At 44.4% G+C, this 19,969-nt stretch overlaps 1 protein-coding gene across 1 annotated transcript in view; it reads right to left on the bottom strand.

The window, feature by feature from the left end:
- The window catches only part of kank1a (KN motif and ankyrin repeat domains 1a), a 39,154-nt gene that overhangs the window by 5,084 nt on the left and 14,101 nt on the right, over window positions 1-19,969 (bottom strand). Inside the window, exons 3-8 of the mRNA XM_083979920.1 lie at window positions 12,949-15,696; window positions 9,658-9,759; window positions 5,325-5,433; window positions 4,193-4,456; window positions 2,861-2,948; window positions 2,037-2,256 (exon numbers count right to left, since the gene is read on the bottom strand). Of these exons, the coding sequence (XP_083836046.1) occupies window positions 2,037-2,256; window positions 2,861-2,948; window positions 4,193-4,456; window positions 5,325-5,433; window positions 9,658-9,759; window positions 12,949-15,696 (3,531 nt within the window). The remainder of the gene's footprint in view (window positions 1-2,036; window positions 2,257-2,860; window positions 2,949-4,192; window positions 4,457-5,324; window positions 5,434-9,657; window positions 9,760-12,948; window positions 15,697-19,969) is intronic.

The raw sequence follows: 19,969 nt of genomic DNA, 5'->3' as shown, positions 1-19,969 counted from the left end.
CAATACATCTCCGAGTTTAAATAGAGGTTATGAAATGAAATAAAAATACACATGACCTGAAATTGAAATTCACAATTCTACTTGTTTTTTTTTTCTTATTTTTCTATTTTGTTCTTTTGTAATGGTTATTTATATTTTTACTACCAACTTATACACTTATGAAATAAAGTTTAAAAGTCCTGAAAACTTGAGATTTGAGAGCTGCAACAGACGAAACAAGCCCTCTTCTATTGCTGTGATTGGTGTAAGGGGAGAATGTATGGAAGCCGCTGCATGTCGGTAAAAGAGGGGGAAATAAATGAATGAAATGACGCATGATTTATAAATAATGATAAAATAAGTTGGGGTTGTTTTTTTTTTTTTTTTTTTTAAATGGCCTGACTCACACTGCAGGTTCCCTCTGTTAACACCGAACTTGGAAAGACCAGTTTCTCTTACTGTGCTTCAAATGTCTTGTCTTCTGTCCTTATATGTTTTGTGTTTCATCTCGGCTATATTGTAAATGAGGTTACTCCTCAATATATCTCTGAGTTTAAATAAAGGTTATGAAATGAAATGACTTTCTCCATCCTGGGTGGTCTCTCTCTCTCTCTCTCTCTGAGTCAAACTCCGGCTGTGATTGACTCGTCAGCGTCGCTCGCCTGTCACTCAACAACACCACAACAACAACCTACACGACCCACGATGCATCAGTCCGTCACCCATGATGCTTTGTGTGTGTGTGTGTGGACCTTTAAAGAACTCGTCTTTTAGTCTTTCTGCAGGCGAGGAGGAGACATCAGAGAGAGGAGGGGGGAGGGAGGAGGGGGAGGACAGAGGGGAGGGGGGGAGGAACTGGGACGGTGCAGGACAAAGAAGGACAGAGGGGACGGAGGGGGGAGTGGACACGCTGTCACACACAAAAGGCCGAGGAGACAAAAGGCTTTTAGAGCAGCGAGTGGCCGGGACCTCATCACAGTCTATTGAGCCTTCAGAGAGAGAGAGAGAGATCGCCACCGCCGCTGCATGGACGTACGTGTGTGTGTGTGTGGATGGATCTGATCTGGGAGCTGCACCTTCCTTCCTCAGGTTTCTTTCAGTTTCAAGTTCTTCTATGATCTGTGGTATCAACTAATCTATTCACACATGAATTGTTCTACTTGTCTGTCAGTGCTGGTGGTTTCCATCTCATGTAAGATGAACGGATAATATAGTTTTTAAAGAGTTACGGGAGAAATTACGCTCTCTGTTTGCCTGTGACTACGGTTTTTGTTAGAGCTGCACAATATGCAAATAAAAAAAGAGAAAAGAAAATCATATTGTAATTGCAGCTCTCACTAATTGTGCTATATTTTGATGAACTGTTTTCATAATATTCATTTTCATAAATTCTCCTCTTACATCCAACAGATCAGTGACAGTTTTAATGTCTGTGTCTTCACTAAAACAACTCTGTCTGGTAACGTTGTGTTATTATCTCATAATAATGAATAATGAATAATTTACTGAATGTGCAGGTCACAACTTGTCCACCAGAGCGTTGTGGAGTTGTTGGATTGTGTATTTGATGAGGGAAACCAAGAAATCCCATCAGCCTCCGTAGCGTAGCTCTGAGCAGCTCACGGCTCTGCTCCGCCGTTCTAAAAATAGCTTGCACCGACAATTAAAGGTAACGAACCTACTGCTATGACTATAGGGATTATGGCAATGGGCCAATTTGCCAAAAATGTTGAACTATCCCTTTAAAAACTGTTTTTTTTTGGTGCATTTTTGTCTTAATTTGAAAGTCTAAGTTAAGGCACGGACAGGAAATGCAAAGAGGAAGAGCAGCAGGACGAGGACATGTAACTATTTCTGTTGTATTTATTCTTTTTCTTTTGGGTTCGGGTCTGATGAAGATATCGGAGGAGGGAAACTGAAGCTTGGCTGCATTTTTTTTAAGGAAAACTATTATTAACTAAGGAAAACTATTAGATTTATTGAAGTTTCAGTTTAGTTTTGATGATGTTTATCACATTTCTCTGAGGTGAGACCGTTTCATCGTCTTGTTTCCTCACCTGCGTCCAGCAGCTTCTTCACCACCTGGAAGTTGGAGTGCGACACGCTGTAGTGCAGCGCCGTGTTGCCGTTGCCGTCGGCCATGTTGACGACGTGGCGCAGCACGGCGGGCGAGACGGCGCCGAAGGCCGTCAGGTAATCCTCCACCATGGACGCCACCGCCGCCTTCTGACTGGACACACGGAACCACTCGTGCTGCACCGTGTTCAGAGAGGCGCGCTGCGGAAAACACACATACACAGCCGACCAGCACGGGGTTAGAGGAGGAGAAGAAAACAGGGTTCCCACTCTTTTCTTGAAATCGTTTTCCAGGACATTTTCAGCTGACGGACATTAGTTTTTACGCCATACACACTGGTTCATCCCCCTGTCCCATTCATGCTTTGGAGAAATGTTATTTTTTCGACAATGGCACCTTATTTTGTAAATTGAATCAGTTTGTTTCTATGTTTATTCCTCTCTCTCATTCTCTCTCCCAGAAATCTGATTTAGAAATGTGCAGTCTACGGCTTTAATTTATGAAATAATCTCTTAAATGCTTAGAGATTACTGTATGACAAATTTATCGTAGAACGGCATAAACATGTTTTTTTGGGGGGGGGGAACAAAATCCTTAGAAGGGTCTGAAAAAGTCAAATAGAGCTCTGGTAGCTGTGATAAATCATTTTCAAGCTTTTCCAGGACATTTGACTTTTTTTTCTCATTTTCCATGTGTTTTCCAGATTTTCCAGGACGCGTGGGAACCCTGGAAAACTAGAAGAAGAAGAAGAAGAAGAAGAGTTGGTGCTGTGTTTATGATCTGAGCGGGAATCGAACTCCTCACCAGGTCTTTGCTGCTCACGGCCTTCGAGTCACTGAGGTGAGTCTTGAGAACGCTGCAGGCGGCCGACATCTTCTCACTCAGCTCGTACCTGAGACAACAACAACAACCTTTATTAAAAAGTCTCACAACTACTAATGACTTTATCCATATTAAAGATTAATAACATGAAACACAAATAAATAAATAAATAAATAAATAAAGCTGCTGTTTAAAATTATTGTACAGATCCAAGTCCACACTCCACAGTGCTGTGAAAAAGTATTTGCCTCCTTCCTGAATTCTGATGTTTTTGTATATTTGTTACACTTGAATGTTTCAGATCATCAAACTGAGTTTAATATTAGACAAAGATAATCCAAGTAAATATAAAATACAGTTTTTAAATGATGATTTCATTCTTCTGGGAAACTCTGTGGACTCAGTTGGATGCAAAAGGCTGCGGCCGTCTTGGCCACAAAACTCTTGTAAAAGATACTTTTAACCTCAACGAGTCTTTTTTTTTTTTGTCCTGGTTAAATAACGTTTAAATAAAACAAATAAATACCGGTAATCTAAACCTACCTGGCCCTACATGCATGAGAAAAAGTAATTCCTCTCTTTCCCCCTTGTTAAATCATGGACTAACTCTGATAAACCAATTTTGTCTTTTTGGAAATCTGAGTTCGGTCTGATGCATCAAGAACTCACTTCTTTTTATTATATTCCATAATTTATCTTCCTTTACTCTTTTTTTTGGGTCTTTTTCTCACTTTAAATCTGTGTAATTGATTTTATGTTCAATTTATTATTATCTTATTGTACTGCTTTATTATAAAACTCTTGATTATAAGTGTTAAGATAATGTGCAGCTGTAAAAAAGGGGAAAAAATGTATATGAACACATCGAGCTGCGATCTAAAGAAACTCAACAAACAGATGAAAACAGAAGAAAACTAAATCACTGAAGCGTTACGGAGCCGTTTCTAAAGCTCTGGGACTGGAACCGATGCCACAGTAAACGCACGCCACGATCAAAGCTAAAGACGGTCCAACGAAACATCAGAGTGTGACCTTTTCCTTTTGGATGAGCTGTGAATTTTACATGAATCCACCATGAAACCAGAAGCTACAGATTCACTCACTCATGATGTTTGCTGTGAAAAAATAATCTAGTTTCCTCTGCAGATGTTTGAGCTTCTCATGGTTTATTAGTTATTTGAAACATTTGTCACTGCAGGAGCTTCTTGCTTTTTACCTGCGCTGCTCTTCGACGTCTCTTTTTTAGAAACCAAAAAGCAGAACAACTGAGCACCAGAAAAAAAAGAAAAAGAAACAGAAACTCCTCTCTCTCACCTCTCTCTGCTCTCCTGCTTCTCTGAACTTTCCGCTTCGTCCTTCTTGTCCACATCCTCGGCTCCCTCGGGCTCCAGCTCCTCTCTGCTGCTTTTCCCTTCCACGTTCTTGTGTTCCTCCTTTCCTCTGCTCTCCTTCTCCTTCTCCTTCTCCTCCTTCCCCTCCTCCTCTTCTTTCTCCTCCTCCTCCTCCTCCTCTTCTTCCTCCGACCCAGAGGAGCTGCTGTCCTCTGAGCTGGAATCGTCGCTCGACGTGCTCTCGTACCTGAGCCACAAGGGGGCGACAGACAGACAGAGGATTAAAACTCAAGGCAAAGCAAGGCATCTTTACTTATATAGCACATTTCATACCAAGGCAACTCAATGTGCTTTACATAAAGACAAAACATTTAAAAAGAAAACAGCATAAAACAGCATAAAAACAAAAAACAGAGTTAAAAGCAGGAGCAAATAAGAATAAAAAAGTAAAATAAAATAAAATAGATAAAGTTTAAAGTTCTTAACACTCAGGGTTTCATGACAAGTGAAAACATCAGTGTTCATCCAGAGCAGCAGGAAGAGAAACATAACATCTAAAAAAAACATCTAAATAACAGCAAAAAAAACCAATGACCTAAACAATAAACTTTACGCACCGTATTTAATCCCTTTTATAATAATAAACCTTTTTTTGCTCAAAGACGCTTACATAAAAACAGTTAAATTAAAATACAGTAACAGTGTATTTGTATAATATTGAAAAGAAACAGAATAAAATGAAATAGATTAAACTCTAGCAGAATTCAGACATATTTAATTACAATTTAAAAGTCTATCTGTGTATATGTTTATTTATATATACTGTTATGTTATACTGTTACTGTTTTTTTTGCCTTTTATTGTTATGTGGTGCTGGGACAAACACATTTCCCTCCTCTGGGGATCAATAAAGTTCATTCAATTCAAGTCAAGTCAGTATAAAAGGTGTTTTTTTTCGTACTTGCTTTTAGCACTAACTGTGACTTTAGGAATTTGCATTGATTGTGTTGTTTTGTCCTTTTGTGTTGACTGAACCAAAGAGGATTTTCTGTGACGAGAAACAATAAAGTTTTTTAAGTCTGACGTCTAAATACAGAAGTTAAACGCTGACCCACCCTCCGTTCACTCCGACAAACTGCAGGTTCTTCTTGGTGCCGTTGGAGTCGGGCCGGCCGTCCTTCTTCTTCATGATGGACTTGAGGGTGCTCTGACTGCACGGCTGCCCTGAGGAGCCACAGAAGAAGAACAAGAGTCGTTACAGAACTAAATATGATATCGATGTGGAGGTGATGGATCATAGAGGTGAAGTTTGCTCTTTTCAGTTCACTGAAGCTGCGTATTATAAACCCTGTATGGACCGTGATGCGTTTACTGTCACTGTTTAACATTTTGTCTCTTCATCAACAGGTTAGGGCTGCAACTAACGATTATTTTCATTATTGATTCATCTGTAGATTATTTAAACGATTAATCGATTAGTTGTTTGGTCGATAAAATGTTGAAAAATGTCAATGAGTGTTTCTCAAACCACAAGACGACGTCCTCAAATGTCTTGTTTTGTCCACAAACCAAAGAGAGACTCAGTTTATCATCATAAAAGTAACAAATAAACCAGAAATGTTCACATTAACCTCTTGAACATGAGCGCCCCCTGGCCAGGGGGCAGCCTGAGTTGCGTGCAGTATAGACGATCTCTCCACACGCTAGGAAGCTCCAATACTAACATTTAGCATACCAAAATGATGGAGAGAAACTCAGCTAAAAGCCCATGCCAAGCATTGTCACCTAAACACAACACAGCTCAAACCCCAAGCAACCATATGGGCATGTAACAAGAACGCAAAAACAACGCAAATCCACTTTTGTGCTTCTTCTCATTTCACCACCTCATGCTAACCGATGCTAACCAAACAAACGACATGTCATATGAAAGCAGAGACTCTGCTGATTACAAAGATGTCTCCCCCATCACTGTGCGACGTAAACTCGGCGAACTAGCAGACAAAGAGTAGCGAAAATAAACTTCACAGAATCGTAAAGTGCATCTTACCTTTGCGGTTTTGCGGTCAAAAGTTATATTCCAGCTCGAAAAAACGCTGCTAGTTTATTAGCTTGTTGGTTTGTCATGCATAGCAAACACCCTGGCTGTTTAGAAACATACCAAGGGGGGAAGTGAAGTGTGTCCTCTTGACATATACGATCTTTGGGGTTGTTTCTGCACCGTCATTACTGCGCCGTATTACTGCGCAAACGGCGCGAAAACGACCCCCGCGAATCACACACAGGAAGTTGCGTTTGTTTATGTTTGCTCGACTTGGATTTTCAAAATAATGGCAAACGGAAAAAAGGAAATAGTTTCAGCAGAAGAGGTTCTCTGTATGCTGGAGGGAGATAGTGGGGCCAATGTTTATCCTGACCTAACCCTTGGCAAGGACAAAAACTGTTTTGTGGAGTGGCATGGTGCTAAAACCAAACCCTGTTTCTGTCCCTAGGGGGCAGCACTGAAATGATGTCTGTATAGTATAAAGGCTGGGTGAATTTTCAAAATGACTCAAAAACAGTTGTATTTGGATGCAATGAATAACCATAGTTCACTATTAGTGATTTTAAATTAGTGAAATATAATTATATAATAAATATTTCCTGTCTGGTACCTGAGAAAGGTCTAATTCCGCCTGGACATAGGCCTGTGTTAAAACAGATGTAAAATTGCTTAGGTTCATTTTTTTAGCATCTACTTTTACATAAATAATGATCAGATATCACTTTACTACTTTCAAGGCCAATTAGGTTAGTATCCTTCATTCAAAGGTAATTTTCACTCTAAATAATGTGTTTTTTGATTAGGCGAAGATACAATTTTTTACATTTTCTACTGTGTTCCAAATGAATTTATGTTGACACAGTAACACATATCTTGATTCTGACACTTATGTAGAAATCTCACAAGTCTTAGCTTTCTTTTGAGACCAAGATTATTTATACAGCCCTTGTAGTTGTGAAGATATACTCTATTTAGTTTGAGTAAGTAATTCCGGACAGGAAGCAGCAAAAATAGGCCTCCTTTGGAAGAGGTTAAAGAAGCTGAAATCAGAAAATTTTGACTTTTTTTCTTAAAAAAACGATTTAAACCGATTATTCGATTATCAAAAAAATAGGTGACAAGGAATTTAATAATCCATTATTGTTCGATTAATCGATTAATTGTTGCAGCTCTACAACAGTTTGTATAGATCAGTGGTGTCAAAGTATAAGGACCTAGTGTTACAGTTATAAAACATCCACAGGCTGCAGAGCACAACTTCCTGTGTGTGTGGGCGACTGGTTCAGACAAATCGATTTTCTATCTGTGTGTTTAAAAAAAAAAGAATCAGAAGCGTTTCAAGTTCAACTCATCATGTGATATCAGATCAGATCTGATTCCAAATCCAGTATTTCAGGCTCTTTATCTGATACTAGTTCTTGGATCAGTGCAGCTCTGTTTTGGGTCCAGAACGTCTCACAACAACCTCCTCTAAAGTCGTGTTTCGTTCCTCTTGTTTCCCCTGTTTCGTTCATTGTGTTTTACAGCCAGTGGTTTATCAGAGCAGTGTGTAACTCTTCTGTTTATTTGTCTCTCAGGAGCTCAGCTCAAGAATCCCTCGTCTCTCTAAAAGCCTCCTCTGTCTGTCTGTCTGTCCTGTCTGTTCCTCCACCAGCTGATTCACCCGCTCCTCGGCCTCTGGGCTAAAGGTTGGAGAGAAAACCGACTCCTCGGATCCACAGCAGAGTTTATTCTCTTTTGCAGCTACAGCAACAACACACACAGAGAGACACACAGAGAAACACATCCTGCAGCAGAACAGTGACGATGATGATGATGATGATGAAGGAGCTCTGGCAGCAGCAGCGAGCATGAAGTATCTGAGGCGTCGGTGTCGTTCCTGTCAGTTTCCTCCAAACCTCTGAAACTATCTGAGTTATTTTAAATACAGGCCTCACCAGACCAGAGGAGCAGCACATCTGCCAAGACCGACCGGCCCCAGCGGAGGGGGAGGGGTGTGTGTGTGTCTGTGTGTGTGTGTGTGTGTGTGTGTTCCTGTAGCAACATGTTTGCAGTCTCGTGTATACGCTGGCATGTGAGCTGCGAGCTCAGTAGCAGCATTCATTCAGCACGTTTCCTATGTTTTGACAGGTGATAGTGTGTGAGGAGGTGTGAACTGTATTTTCTTTTTTTTTTGGGGGGGGGGGTAACCCTTTAATTTACAGGCCGTTAATAATGTGAAAATGTAAAGAAATGGCCTAGAAATAACAAATCATTGCGTCATAATGTCTAGAAATAGACTAGAAATAACGGTCAGTTTTCATAGTAATGTCATGTTTTTCATAAAGGTAAAAGATTACACAATGTGCTTTTCTTGCAACTGACCGATATTTCTGGGCTTTTTATACGCAATCAATCTTTATTTCTTGGCTACAGTGTATTTCTCAACAAAATGACTGCTATTTCTAGTCTATTTCTAGACATTGTGACACAATTAAAGGGATAGTTCACCTAAAATTCAAATTTCACTCATTATCTACTCACCCTCATGTCGACTAAGGGCTGGGAGAAGTTTCAGAGTCCTCCGTGCCTTCTCGGAGTTACAGCGGGGCTCCGTGCAGCACTGCATGTCCATATGACGGTTGCGAACGGAGCTCACTTTTCTTCGTCCAAAAAGACACACCAAAAAACATCCAAATACCTCCATAGTGCTCGTCTGTAATGTCCCTCTTGCATTGAAGCCCCAACATGCGATTTGCACTGACGCCGAGATTTGGACGGACCAGGAAGAGCAGTGCTGGGAGCTTCCGCTACAAACAAGCTTAAAATATAGACGTATTTAATTTTTTTCGGAACAATTTCTCACGTTGGGGCTTCAATACAAAAGGGACATTACAGACGAGCACTATGGAGGTATTTGGATGTTTTTTGGTGTGTCTTTTTGGACGAAGAAAAGTGAGGCCCATTTGCTATATATTTGTTATATGGACATGCATCCCTGTAACTCAGAGAAGCCACGGAGGACTCTGAAACTTCTCCCAGCCCTTAGTCCACATGAGGGTGAGTAGATAATGAGTGAAATTTGAATTTTGGGTGAACTATCCCTTTAAGGTAAGCGAGTTTCTTATCTAAACTTCAGCCATCTGCAATTTATAGAAAACTTCAAACATGTTTCCTCTTTATGAATGGAAACAATTTGTGTGTTTTCTGGTTTTGTTTTCAGGGACGTTTTTTTTTTTTTTTTGAGCGACTCCCTCGCCAAGTTCATAAATGATGATTAGATTGTGGAGCTTGTGGTTCACAGCACAGATTTCCATGGAAACAGACAATAAAGTTGTATATCATGTCGTCTTATCGGTACGTACAAGATGTAGGAAATTAAAACTGGATTTGGTGGCTCGTTGGTTTTTGTTTTTTTGTCGTACCGTGAAGCGCTGTCGACATCTGCAGGTCCATACGACTCTTCTGCTCGGCGGCGCTGAGCTGCTGTTGTTGTTGTGACTGAGAGCTCGGCTGCTGACTGAGCTCTGAAACACAAGAAGAAAAAGAGTCAGAAATTGTATTTTATTATCATTTATCATCATTCTTCTTATTATTATTCCTTAATAACTGACTAAACTAGCTAATGAGCTGCTGTCTGGTTCATTTATACGACAAATCTTAAACTAAACCTCAGCAAAATGAAACAAAAACATCAAATAAAACTGTATGACGTCTCTGTGATTATGATGTGATGTCGCATTGACAGAAAAACACAGTTCACAGTTGCAGAATGAAGTAAACAACAAAAGTCAACGCACAACCTGGTTTGCAATAATGTGGAACAAAAAGCTCTGAAACTGTACAAGTACAAGAGGAGCTGCAGAGATCAATCGACCAGTCGATCAACAGAAACATAATCGGCAACTATTTTGATTATAATTTCATATTTATGGATGTTTTTTTGGTTTCATCTCAGAAAAAATGTCAAATCCAAATATGTCGTGACATGAAGTTGCAGCCGTTTGACTGCTTTAGGTTAACTTGTAAAATCGGTACAACTGTATAATAAGTACACACTATTAAGCATTAGTTGAGCTTTAAATACTGAATTAATCATTTATAACACATGAATACTCATTATATGTAGTTTATAAACAGTTAAAAATGTTTTACTCACCATTGATAAGCATTAACTGTATTTATAAACTACATATTTATAAACTTTATTTCAGACACAGGTCCATATCACAATCAAACAATATAATACTAATGAGTATTCATGCGTTATAAGAATTCAGTATTTATTAATGCTTAAAAAAGGTATAATATGTAGCCATCTAGCGGTGCGGTTGCATATCTGAACGTATTCTTGATGTTGCATTCACGTGAAATCGGGCAGACGTCAGACAGACAACAGACGCTGCATGTAACAGGATAAACAAGCGTCTATGTAAACAAGTGGTCCGCCAGCACGAGGCAAAACAATACAGGCGTGACAATACAATATGTTGTCATGGTGATGCCGTATTGTTTACCTGACCCACGTTTTACCGCCTTTCTCTCGTGGAGTAAAATGACATCCGCCTGACTGCACCTGAATGCAACACCAGTGCCTCCGTCCTTCGTCACACTACACAGTGGTGACAGTTTGAACAGGCGCTACCTGGAAAACTTTCTCCCTGAGCCGACAGCTCCGCTCAGTTTCCATGGTTACCTACGATCACGCTGCCACTCAACGTAAAAAAAAATGGCGATGCAACATGGCCGCCTCGGTTCGGTGCGTCGCCCACTTATGTATTTGTAACGACTTGTAACAACTCATTCTAAGGTACCAGAAAGCTTTCATTTGTATGCGGCTGTGATTCCACTTCAGTGAAATACGTATTTATGAAAGCAACATTTAATTTTTGCTAATAAAAAGCCAAATAAGTTACACACTGGGGCTTTAATAGTGTGTACTTGCTATAAAATGTTGTATACTGTTTATTGTGAATATTTCTACACGTCGACCATCTGCTCTCTGATCTAAAAAGGCTCTCTCCTTATGATTGTGAGAAGTACGGTGGCCCTGAAGGCTCAGCTGCGGTGCATTTAATGATCTGTCAGGGCCAAGAGAGGCCAGCAACCGACCAGAAACCAGCTCATACTCACTCACACTCTCACACACGTACACACACGGCTCAGACAATCAACGTGCTGCGTTCATGCACCAGCCGGCCTGAATGCAGGTTATGTAACGGGTAGCGAGCCATGAATCAGCAGCAGAGGCAGCGAGGTGTCGGTGGAGGGAGGCAGGGCGGTCCGCTAAATCAACAAGTGGCCCATTTTTTTTGTGCGACGTTAAAACTGGCTCCGAGGAGAAATGAGCTCATTGTTGGTTCACGTCCAAATCCCCCCGCTGCATTTTTCAGGGTCAGAGATAAGTTTGGCCTGTCCGATCCCATCAGCGTGAACCAAGCTGGGTCCAACACACACACACACACACACACCACATCTGTGTCTGTTTGTCAGTGCTGCAGATGTTATATCACTGAAACTACAACTTGTCTGTTCAATAATCAGTTTTTCTGTTTCTATTGTCACTTATTATTTCATTACTTTAACGACTTTTCAAAGGAATCTGAGAAGAAAAGAAAGAAAACACACAACGTTTTATACATAAATAAACCAATAACTATATTAGATTCTACAGATTCTGTTTCTCTTTTGGTTTAAAATCTGATATGAATCTATAATTTTATCCTTTTTCTTGTGCGTTTTGTGTTTGCTTCTCATTCGCCTCGTGTATGTTTACATTCTGGTTATTCGGCAAAACTTTCTTAAAATTAAAGAAATAGAATAATTATAAAGAAAAAAGGAAATAACTAGGGTTTTGATAATAAAATGATAAAACCAGTGGGCCGATATTAGAATAATAGTGTAATATCGGTCCATAATGTTATCGTTTTTTTTAAACTGATGATGTAATGCCTGGATTTCGTACCGATGGCTCGCCGCTACTTCAGACGCACAATAATACTCCACATGTTCTCACTACACGCTGTTCTGTTGTCCAATAAACACACGCGTCGATGATGCTGCAACCAAACTACACAGATGTGATCTTATTTCACTTAACTTGATCAAATGTAAATTAATTTAGAACCTTTATATGATTATATTATTTCTGGATGTTTTGTGGATATTCTGTGTCTCTCCGTTAGAATAAACCAACCATAAAAACTATAGACCACCCATTTCTTTGTGGGGGAGCAAACTTATAAAAAAGCAGCAGGGGATCAAATACTTAGTTTCCCCACTGTATAATGAATGTATGACCTAAAATTTGTTTTTTTTTGGGTGGGGGTATCGGTATTGGTTGTTATCGTTCAATATTGGACATCCCTACAAATAACTGATGGGTTTAGTTTAGTAAATCTTCGCCAACACCTTCTTTTCCTCTTGTTTTTAAATAAAGCTGGATAATTCATTAAGTCATTAAGTTCAAATGTTTCTCTTTTAAAATGTTCCAGCTGTAATAAAAAATAAAAAAACAGGCAGATGAAACTAGTTTCTTCTGTTGTGTAATAAACCACAATTGAAGAAAAAGAGAAAACAGATCAAACTTCCCCTCAGGCTCCGATTCAAAACCAGTTTTCACACGAACTCTGGGTTTTCCAACTATTGAAGGAACGAGGAAACGGAGGAGGAAGGAACGAGGAGGAAGAGAAGAAGAAGGTGGTTGGTTGTCTCACCTTTGTCGGCAGCGGTTGCGGTGATGGTGGCGTCGGCCTGCAGCTTCAGGATGTCCTCCACGCTGCCGTACTTCATGACGGAGTTGATGGACGACAGCGTGCTGACCAGCTGGCTGTTGATGGAGCCGAACTGCGACTGCGGTTGTCCGAACGCCTCGGCGAGCTCGCTGTAGTTCTCCGCCAGCAGCATCTGTTGCTCCTGCAGCAGCTTCTGCACGCGCTCGATGTAGTGGTCCAGTCCGCCCTGCGCCTCGGCCGTTGTTGGCGGCGTAAGAGTGGCGGCCTCCGTCTTGACCTCCACCGTGACCTCTGTCGTAGCGGCGGCGGGTTCGGGCGGCTGCGACGGTCCGCACGCGATGTTTCTGGTTTTTAATCCGACTAGGAAGTTCTCCTGGACGCTGACCGGCCCCACGCCGCATTCTTTGGTTTTGGCCGAGCTCGTCGTGCCGACGGCGGCGTCCGTGGTGGTCCCGACGGCGACCGAGCGCGTCTTCTTCGCCGCGGCGTGGACGTCCTTGACGAGCCCGTCCCCGGCGGCGACCGTCCTCGTCTCCGTCGCCGTCGTGTTGGTCTGTCGGTCGCACGTCGCCCACGTCGCCGTCGTCGTCTCGGTGGACGAGTCGGCGAGGACGGCGGTTCTCGTGTTGGTCGACTTGTCCGTGACCTCGGCCTCGGCGGTGTTGGTCTGCCGGGTCGCCAGCTCGGGGGCGGCCGTGACGCCGGCGTCCGCCGTCCTCGCCGGGGGCTCGGGGTCGGTCCCCCGGGACAGCAGCGTCTTGACGGGACCGACGACCACGTCCACGGAGCAGTCGCCGCAGCCGACGCTCCGGCTCTCTTTACTCAGCTCCGCCATGGGTTTGCAGAGCGCCAGGCTGTCCACCGACTCCTCCGTGTTCACGCCGACCTCGCACACGCTCGCCGCGTCCGTGCCGACCCGCCGGTGACTCGTCTCCACGCGGCGGCTCCCGACGCACTGGTCGGCCGTCGCCACGCGCTCCCGCACCTCCCAGCGGTCCATCGGCAGCTCGGGGCCGGCGGCGACGCTGGCGACGGACGGTCGGCAGGAAACTCCGACGCTGTGGCGGCTCTGCGTTTCCTCCAGGTGGTCGCCATCGCCGCCGACGCCGTGGCTGCGCGTCTGCACCTTCGCCTCCACGCAGGCGTTGTACATCTCCGGCCGCGCCATCGAGCCTTTGTCCGCCTTCTTCCGGTTGTTGGCGCCGCCGGCCGCCGCCTGCAGCTCCAGCTTCAGCTTCGCCATCTCCATCTGGTGCGTCGTCTCCTTCAGCGCCGTCTCCAGCCGGTAGATCTTCTCCTTCAGCGCGTCGATCGTCTGCTGCTGCAGCTCGATCTCCTTCTCCGCCTCGCTGCTCGAGCCCAGCATCGCCTCCGTCACGCCCACCGCCGCGCTGCGCGTTTCCCGCCGCTCCGTTTCTACGCCCGCGTCCCGGAAACGGCGGTCGTCGCGGTCGCTTTGATTGGCGCCGTTGGGGAGGTTGTTCATGTTTTCGTCGGTAACGGTGCCGATGGACTTCTGCTTGGTGGCGTGGTGGTGGTTGGCGTTGAGGTTGTTGTTCTCCTGCGTCGTCGAAGTCGTCGTCGTCTCCAGAGCTTGAACCTCCGCCGCTAAACGCCGGAACTCCTCCAGCCGCTGGGCGCTCTGCTCTGGCGCCTCGGGCTCCATGATGTGCAGCTCCGGCTCCTTCGGGACGACGCCCGGGTTCTCCATCTGCTCGACGCAGCCCACGCTGTAGGAGCGCTTACGGAAACCGCCGGGCGCTTGATTCTTGGACTGCGCCGCCAGCTGCCGCTTCTCCTCCTGCAGGACGGCGATCTTCACCTGCAGGATGGGGATGGTCTTCGCCTGCTCCTCCAGCTCCTTCAGCCGCCGCAGCGCCACCACCATCTGCTCGCGGATGTGCTGCAGGTGCAACGGGCTGACGTTGGTGACGGGCGTCGCCATGCCGGAGCTCATGGGGCTGTGGCGGATGGAGCTGCTGCCCACGGACGGCGTGTAGTACGGGTTGTACTCTCCTCCGTTGGCGAGGTGTCCGTTGACGGGGAGAGTCAGCGGCAGCGGCAGCGGCGGCGGCGGCGGCTGGTGGTGGTGACTCGGCGCCACGGAGCCCGAGTACGAGGACAGCGAGCTGGAGGAGCCCATGGCGCCGCTGTAGCTGGCGAGGCGGCGGCGAGGCGGCGCCGGCGGGTCGGCGGCGAGCGGCTGCATGAGGAGTCGCTCCTGCTCCAGCCGCCGCCGCGTCTCCATGAGCGTCTTCTCCACCTGCGGGTTGTGGCGAGCGGCGAACCGCGGCGAGGGCGGAGGCAGCAGCTGTTGTTGTTGGTGTTGTTGGTGGTGCAGCGGGACGACGGCGGCGTCACAGCTCGCTCTGGACAGCGTGGGGGTCAGTGGCGGCTGCTGCTGCTGCTGCTGGGGCCGGGCAGCGGCGGCGGCGAAGAAGACCGGCGAGGACTGCTTGTCGTCGCTGTTGGAGGAGGACAAGGAGTCGGTGGAGGTCCATTCGGCCGGGGCGCTGCTGCTGCCCCGCGGCGCCGCAGAGGGTCGGGCCGCTCTGGGCTTCTTCCTCTGGATGCTCAGCTTCTTGATGGTGTTCCCTCGCTCGATGTCGTCGACATACTTGAGGAAGTCCAGGTCTAACTGGTAACCGTACGGCGTCTCAACGTAGTAGGGCGCCACCGAGTCCTTGTCGTCCTCGTCGTTGTCTGCGCTCGGGCATCGTTGTCCTCGTTCTGAAACACAAAAAGACAAACAGAACAACGTTTTAGTCCAGTGTTTTTCAACCTTGGGTTCGGGAAATGTCTAGTAATTGATAAAAACAATTACTGATAAAAATATTTTCTTAACTAATTATTATTCTTTTAAAATTATGACAAAAAACCCCACACAAAATCTTAAAAAACTGTATTCTATACTTTTAAAAGGTATAATATGTAGGAATTCCCCCCATCTAGCGGTGCGGTTGCATATCTGAACGTATTCTTGATGTTGCATTCACGTGAAATCGGGCAGACGTCAGACAGACAACAGACGCTGCATGTAACAGGATAAACAAGCGTCTATGTAAACAAGTGGTCCACCAGCACGAGGCAAAACAACACAGACGTGACAATATGTTGCCATAGTGACGTCGTATTGTTTACCTGACCCACGTTTTACCGTCTTTCTCTCGTTGAGTAAAATTACATCCGGTTGGTTTGCCGACGGCCGTCTGCCTGACTGCACCTGAATGCAACACCGGTGCCTCCGTCCTTCCTCACACTACACAGTGGTGACAGTTTTAACAGGCCGAGCCCACAGCTCCGCTCAGTTTCCGTGGTTACCTACGGTCACGCTGCCACTCAACGTAAAAAATGGCGATGCAACATGGCCGCCTCGGTTCGGTGCGTCGCCCACTTATGTATTTGTAACGACTTGTAACGACTCATTCTAAGGTACGAGAAAGTTTTCATTTGTATGCGGATGTGATTCCACTTCAGTGAAATACGTATTTGTGAAAGACATATTTGATTTTTGCTAATAAAAAGCCAAATAAGTTACATACTGACTCTAGCATTTAAATTCCTACCAATTCAATGCTACATTAGGTAAATGGACCAGTATCTGTGCATTTATCTTTGGTGCACATCTGCCAATACGTTTCCGACTTTTTTTGGAAAGCGACGGTATTTAGGAATCTTTACGATCCATTAATTGTGGCGTTTAATACCGTGATTGATGGTGAAAACAAGTAATTGTGAGTGACATCCCAAGTTGAGTGCTTCCTCAACCGCTGACAATCAGTAATTATTTGAGACAAGAACCAGCATGTCTCAAGTTTGAGTTTCTGACGTCTCTGCTGGAGAAGCACGCGCGTTTTATAATCGTTTTTGGCAAAGCGGCGTTTTTTTTTGTGCGATCCAACTGTGTGACGCAAAACAACAATAACTCACTAACAAAAAACCACCGCCACCACCACCACCCTGCCTGTCAAAATTAAAAACAAATGTTGGGGTTGAATGTGAGTGATGTCGCCTGGGGAGGTAGGTGTGTGTGTGTGTGTGTGTGTGTGTGTGTGTGTGTGTGTGTGTGTGTGTGTGTGTGTGTGTGTGTGTGTAAAGTACAAAGCTTATTACAGATAAACAGTCTATTGTTGACAAATGTTGGCTAAGCGGCGGGTGAGAAGCCAACGGGGTCAGTGAGACGGGAAAACACACAAACACTGTGTCAATATTGTCAAGAAAGAAAAAAAAAGAAAAGTTTAACGCAGCAGCAGCAGCTCTAGATCAATCCAGGTCCAAACTCCACAGGTCGACTCGGCTCTGAACGCTGCTGCTGCTGCTGCTCTGTCAAGTTGAGTGAACAAGAGATTAGGAGGCTCCAACGCCGCCAACGCCACTGCTGCACTGTGTCGGCTAAATACAGCGTCTTGTTCTTGGTATGCCTGGAACTCTCCCCGACTAAAGCAAACACACAGGCTGGAAATAAACAGCCCAGCTCTTCCTTCCCCAGTCCGCCCAGCGCCGGCAAACAGGCTCTCCCTCTCTCTCTGTGTGTTTCTCTCCCTCTGTGTTTCTCTTCAATCCTCCCCATTCAGCTCAAACACAGCTGAACCAGGGCTTAATCCTGCTGTTAAAGCCTCAGCAGCACCTTGTAGTTAAAAGCTTCACTCACCTCACTCAACTCACTGCTGCAGCAGCTCTCTCTCCATTTTCTCCTCCTCCTCAGTGAGTGGACAGGATATAATGTACTGTTTCTGCTCACTCTTTCTCAATCCTCTCTCTCTCTTTCTCTCTCTACCGTGGAGAGGAAGGGGGGGTTGAAAAAAAAAGAAAAATACACACACTATTGGTGTAAACTAGGCACAGCACTCTTGCTCTTGCTCCGGCTCTTGCTCACTATTGGACAGCTGTTTCCTCCAATCCTGCAGCACGATCCCGAGCCGGAGCGCTTCCCTCCCCAAATAAGTGAGAGTCTCCCGGTCCGTCGTGTTATTTGGCAGCGAGGGGGAAGGAGGGAGGGAGGAGGTGAAGTCACGACAATAACGGCCTGTTCTCAAGACAAATCACTTCTCTTCCTCGGCTGGTGCAGGTCAAACTTTTACACCTTCAGCTCCAGCTCTCTCACACATAAATCAAAGTCCACGACGTGTGAATAACTCTCTCTACTGTATGTGGAGGCAGACGACAAGTAATTTTACATTTTTTATAGCAAGTTATGTGTCATTAAGCAACTTTTTCATCATTTTATCACTTTTTTCCCCAAATTAGAATCATAAAATGTCTCCAAACTGCTTCACAAATGTCCATTTACAACAATAAAGCAACTTCATCTATAAAACACTGAAAATTAGAGCCAAAAAAACTCAAGTCGATCAGTGGATTATATGAATCGCCCACGACAGAGCTATAACGTTGATCAATTTTCCATCACTTTGCCATTGATTTTATGAATTTAACCCCAATTCTAATCATACAATGTCTTCAAACTGCTTAATTAAGGTCAATTTACAGTACAGAAGAAGCAAACTAGACGCATTTGAGATGCGTAAACTGAACTGGATCAATAAAACGGCCATTTAATGCCTGTCATTCAAAGACTTGTTGATAGAAACTGCTGTTTTTGCTGAAACTACGAGTTGATCAATGGATCCTTTGATTGATAGAATCAGAATCAGCCTGAACCTTGATAGTAGAGTACTTATACTGAATGAATTGATCATCTCTCAAGCTAAGAGTGTCAACGAGTCCCTAAAATCAAAAGGTTTCGCTGCTTTTTATCGTCAAATGTGATGTTAATTATAAATCTGAGGCTCTGTGGAGAGTTTTGAACCGTTTTCTGACAATTTCTTGGAAAGGAAACTAAAATAAATGAGCAGAAACTGAAGGGCTGGTTGTATATATTCCTAAACTGTGACTCTGTTCTGTAGGGTTAGGGATCCTTTGATCAATAGAATCAGAATCAGCCTGAACTTTGATAGTAGACTAACAATACTGAATGAATTGATCATCTTTCAAGCAAAAAGTGTCAACAAGTTCCTAAAATCAAAATGTTTTGCTGCTTTTTATTGTCAAATATGATGACAATTACAAACTGTGGATAGTTTTGAACCATTTTCGGACAATTTCTTGGAAAGGAAACTAAAATAAATGAGCAGAAACTGAAGGGCTGGTTGTATATATTCCTAAACTGTGACTCTGTTCTGTAAGGTTAGGGATCCTTTGAGAATCAGAATCAGCCTGAACTTTGACAATAGAGTCATAATACTGAATGAATTGATAACCTCTCAGGCAAAAAGTGTCATCAAGTCCCTAAAATCAAAAGGTTTTGCTGCTTTTTATTGTCAAATATGATGATAATTATAAACTGTGGATAGTTTTGAACCGTTTTCTGACAATTTCTTGGAAAGAAAACTAAAATAAATGAGCAGCAACTGAAGTGCTGGTTGTATATACACACAGTATATTCCTAAACTGTGACTCTGTTCTGTGTTGGACTTCCTGTTATTTTTTGTCCTGGTATAAATAATCCCTGTGAAGCAGCACAGTCACGGTCTTGTGCCGACTCCCTCTCTCCCTCTCTCCCTGGCACGAGCTCCCTCCCTCCCTCCCTCCCTCCCTCCCTCCCACTGGCCGTGTCAGCGTCACACACACAGCGGAGTGACAGCGGCCCTCTGGTACCGCCGGGACCCCCGACAGCTGAGCCGTGACCTCATGGACGAGGGACAACTGAAGGGGTCGCGCCCCAGTGACAGGGAGCCGACAACAGCGACGCTGGCGAGAGAACCGAGAGCCCGAGGGCCCGGCCCACTTATCTACAGCTGTTACACTGTCAATCTGACGGGGGATTACATTCACACACACACACACACACACACACCATGACGACACCTCGGACACAATCGGCAGCTTTTTCTTTTTTTCTCTCAGACTCGTGTCATTCTGCTTCTGCTTCTTCTGCTTCTTAGTTTCCCTGCCTGCGATTAGACGACTGTGGGCAACGACCAACAAAATGAGGCATTTTTGG

The sequence above is a fragment of the Trachurus trachurus genome (genome assembly GCF_905171665.1).
Source record: "Trachurus trachurus genome assembly, chromosome: 9".
NCBI lineage: Eukaryota > Metazoa > Chordata > Actinopteri > Carangiformes > Carangidae > Trachurus > Trachurus trachurus.
This window is presented reverse-complemented; position numbering and strand designations above follow the sequence as displayed.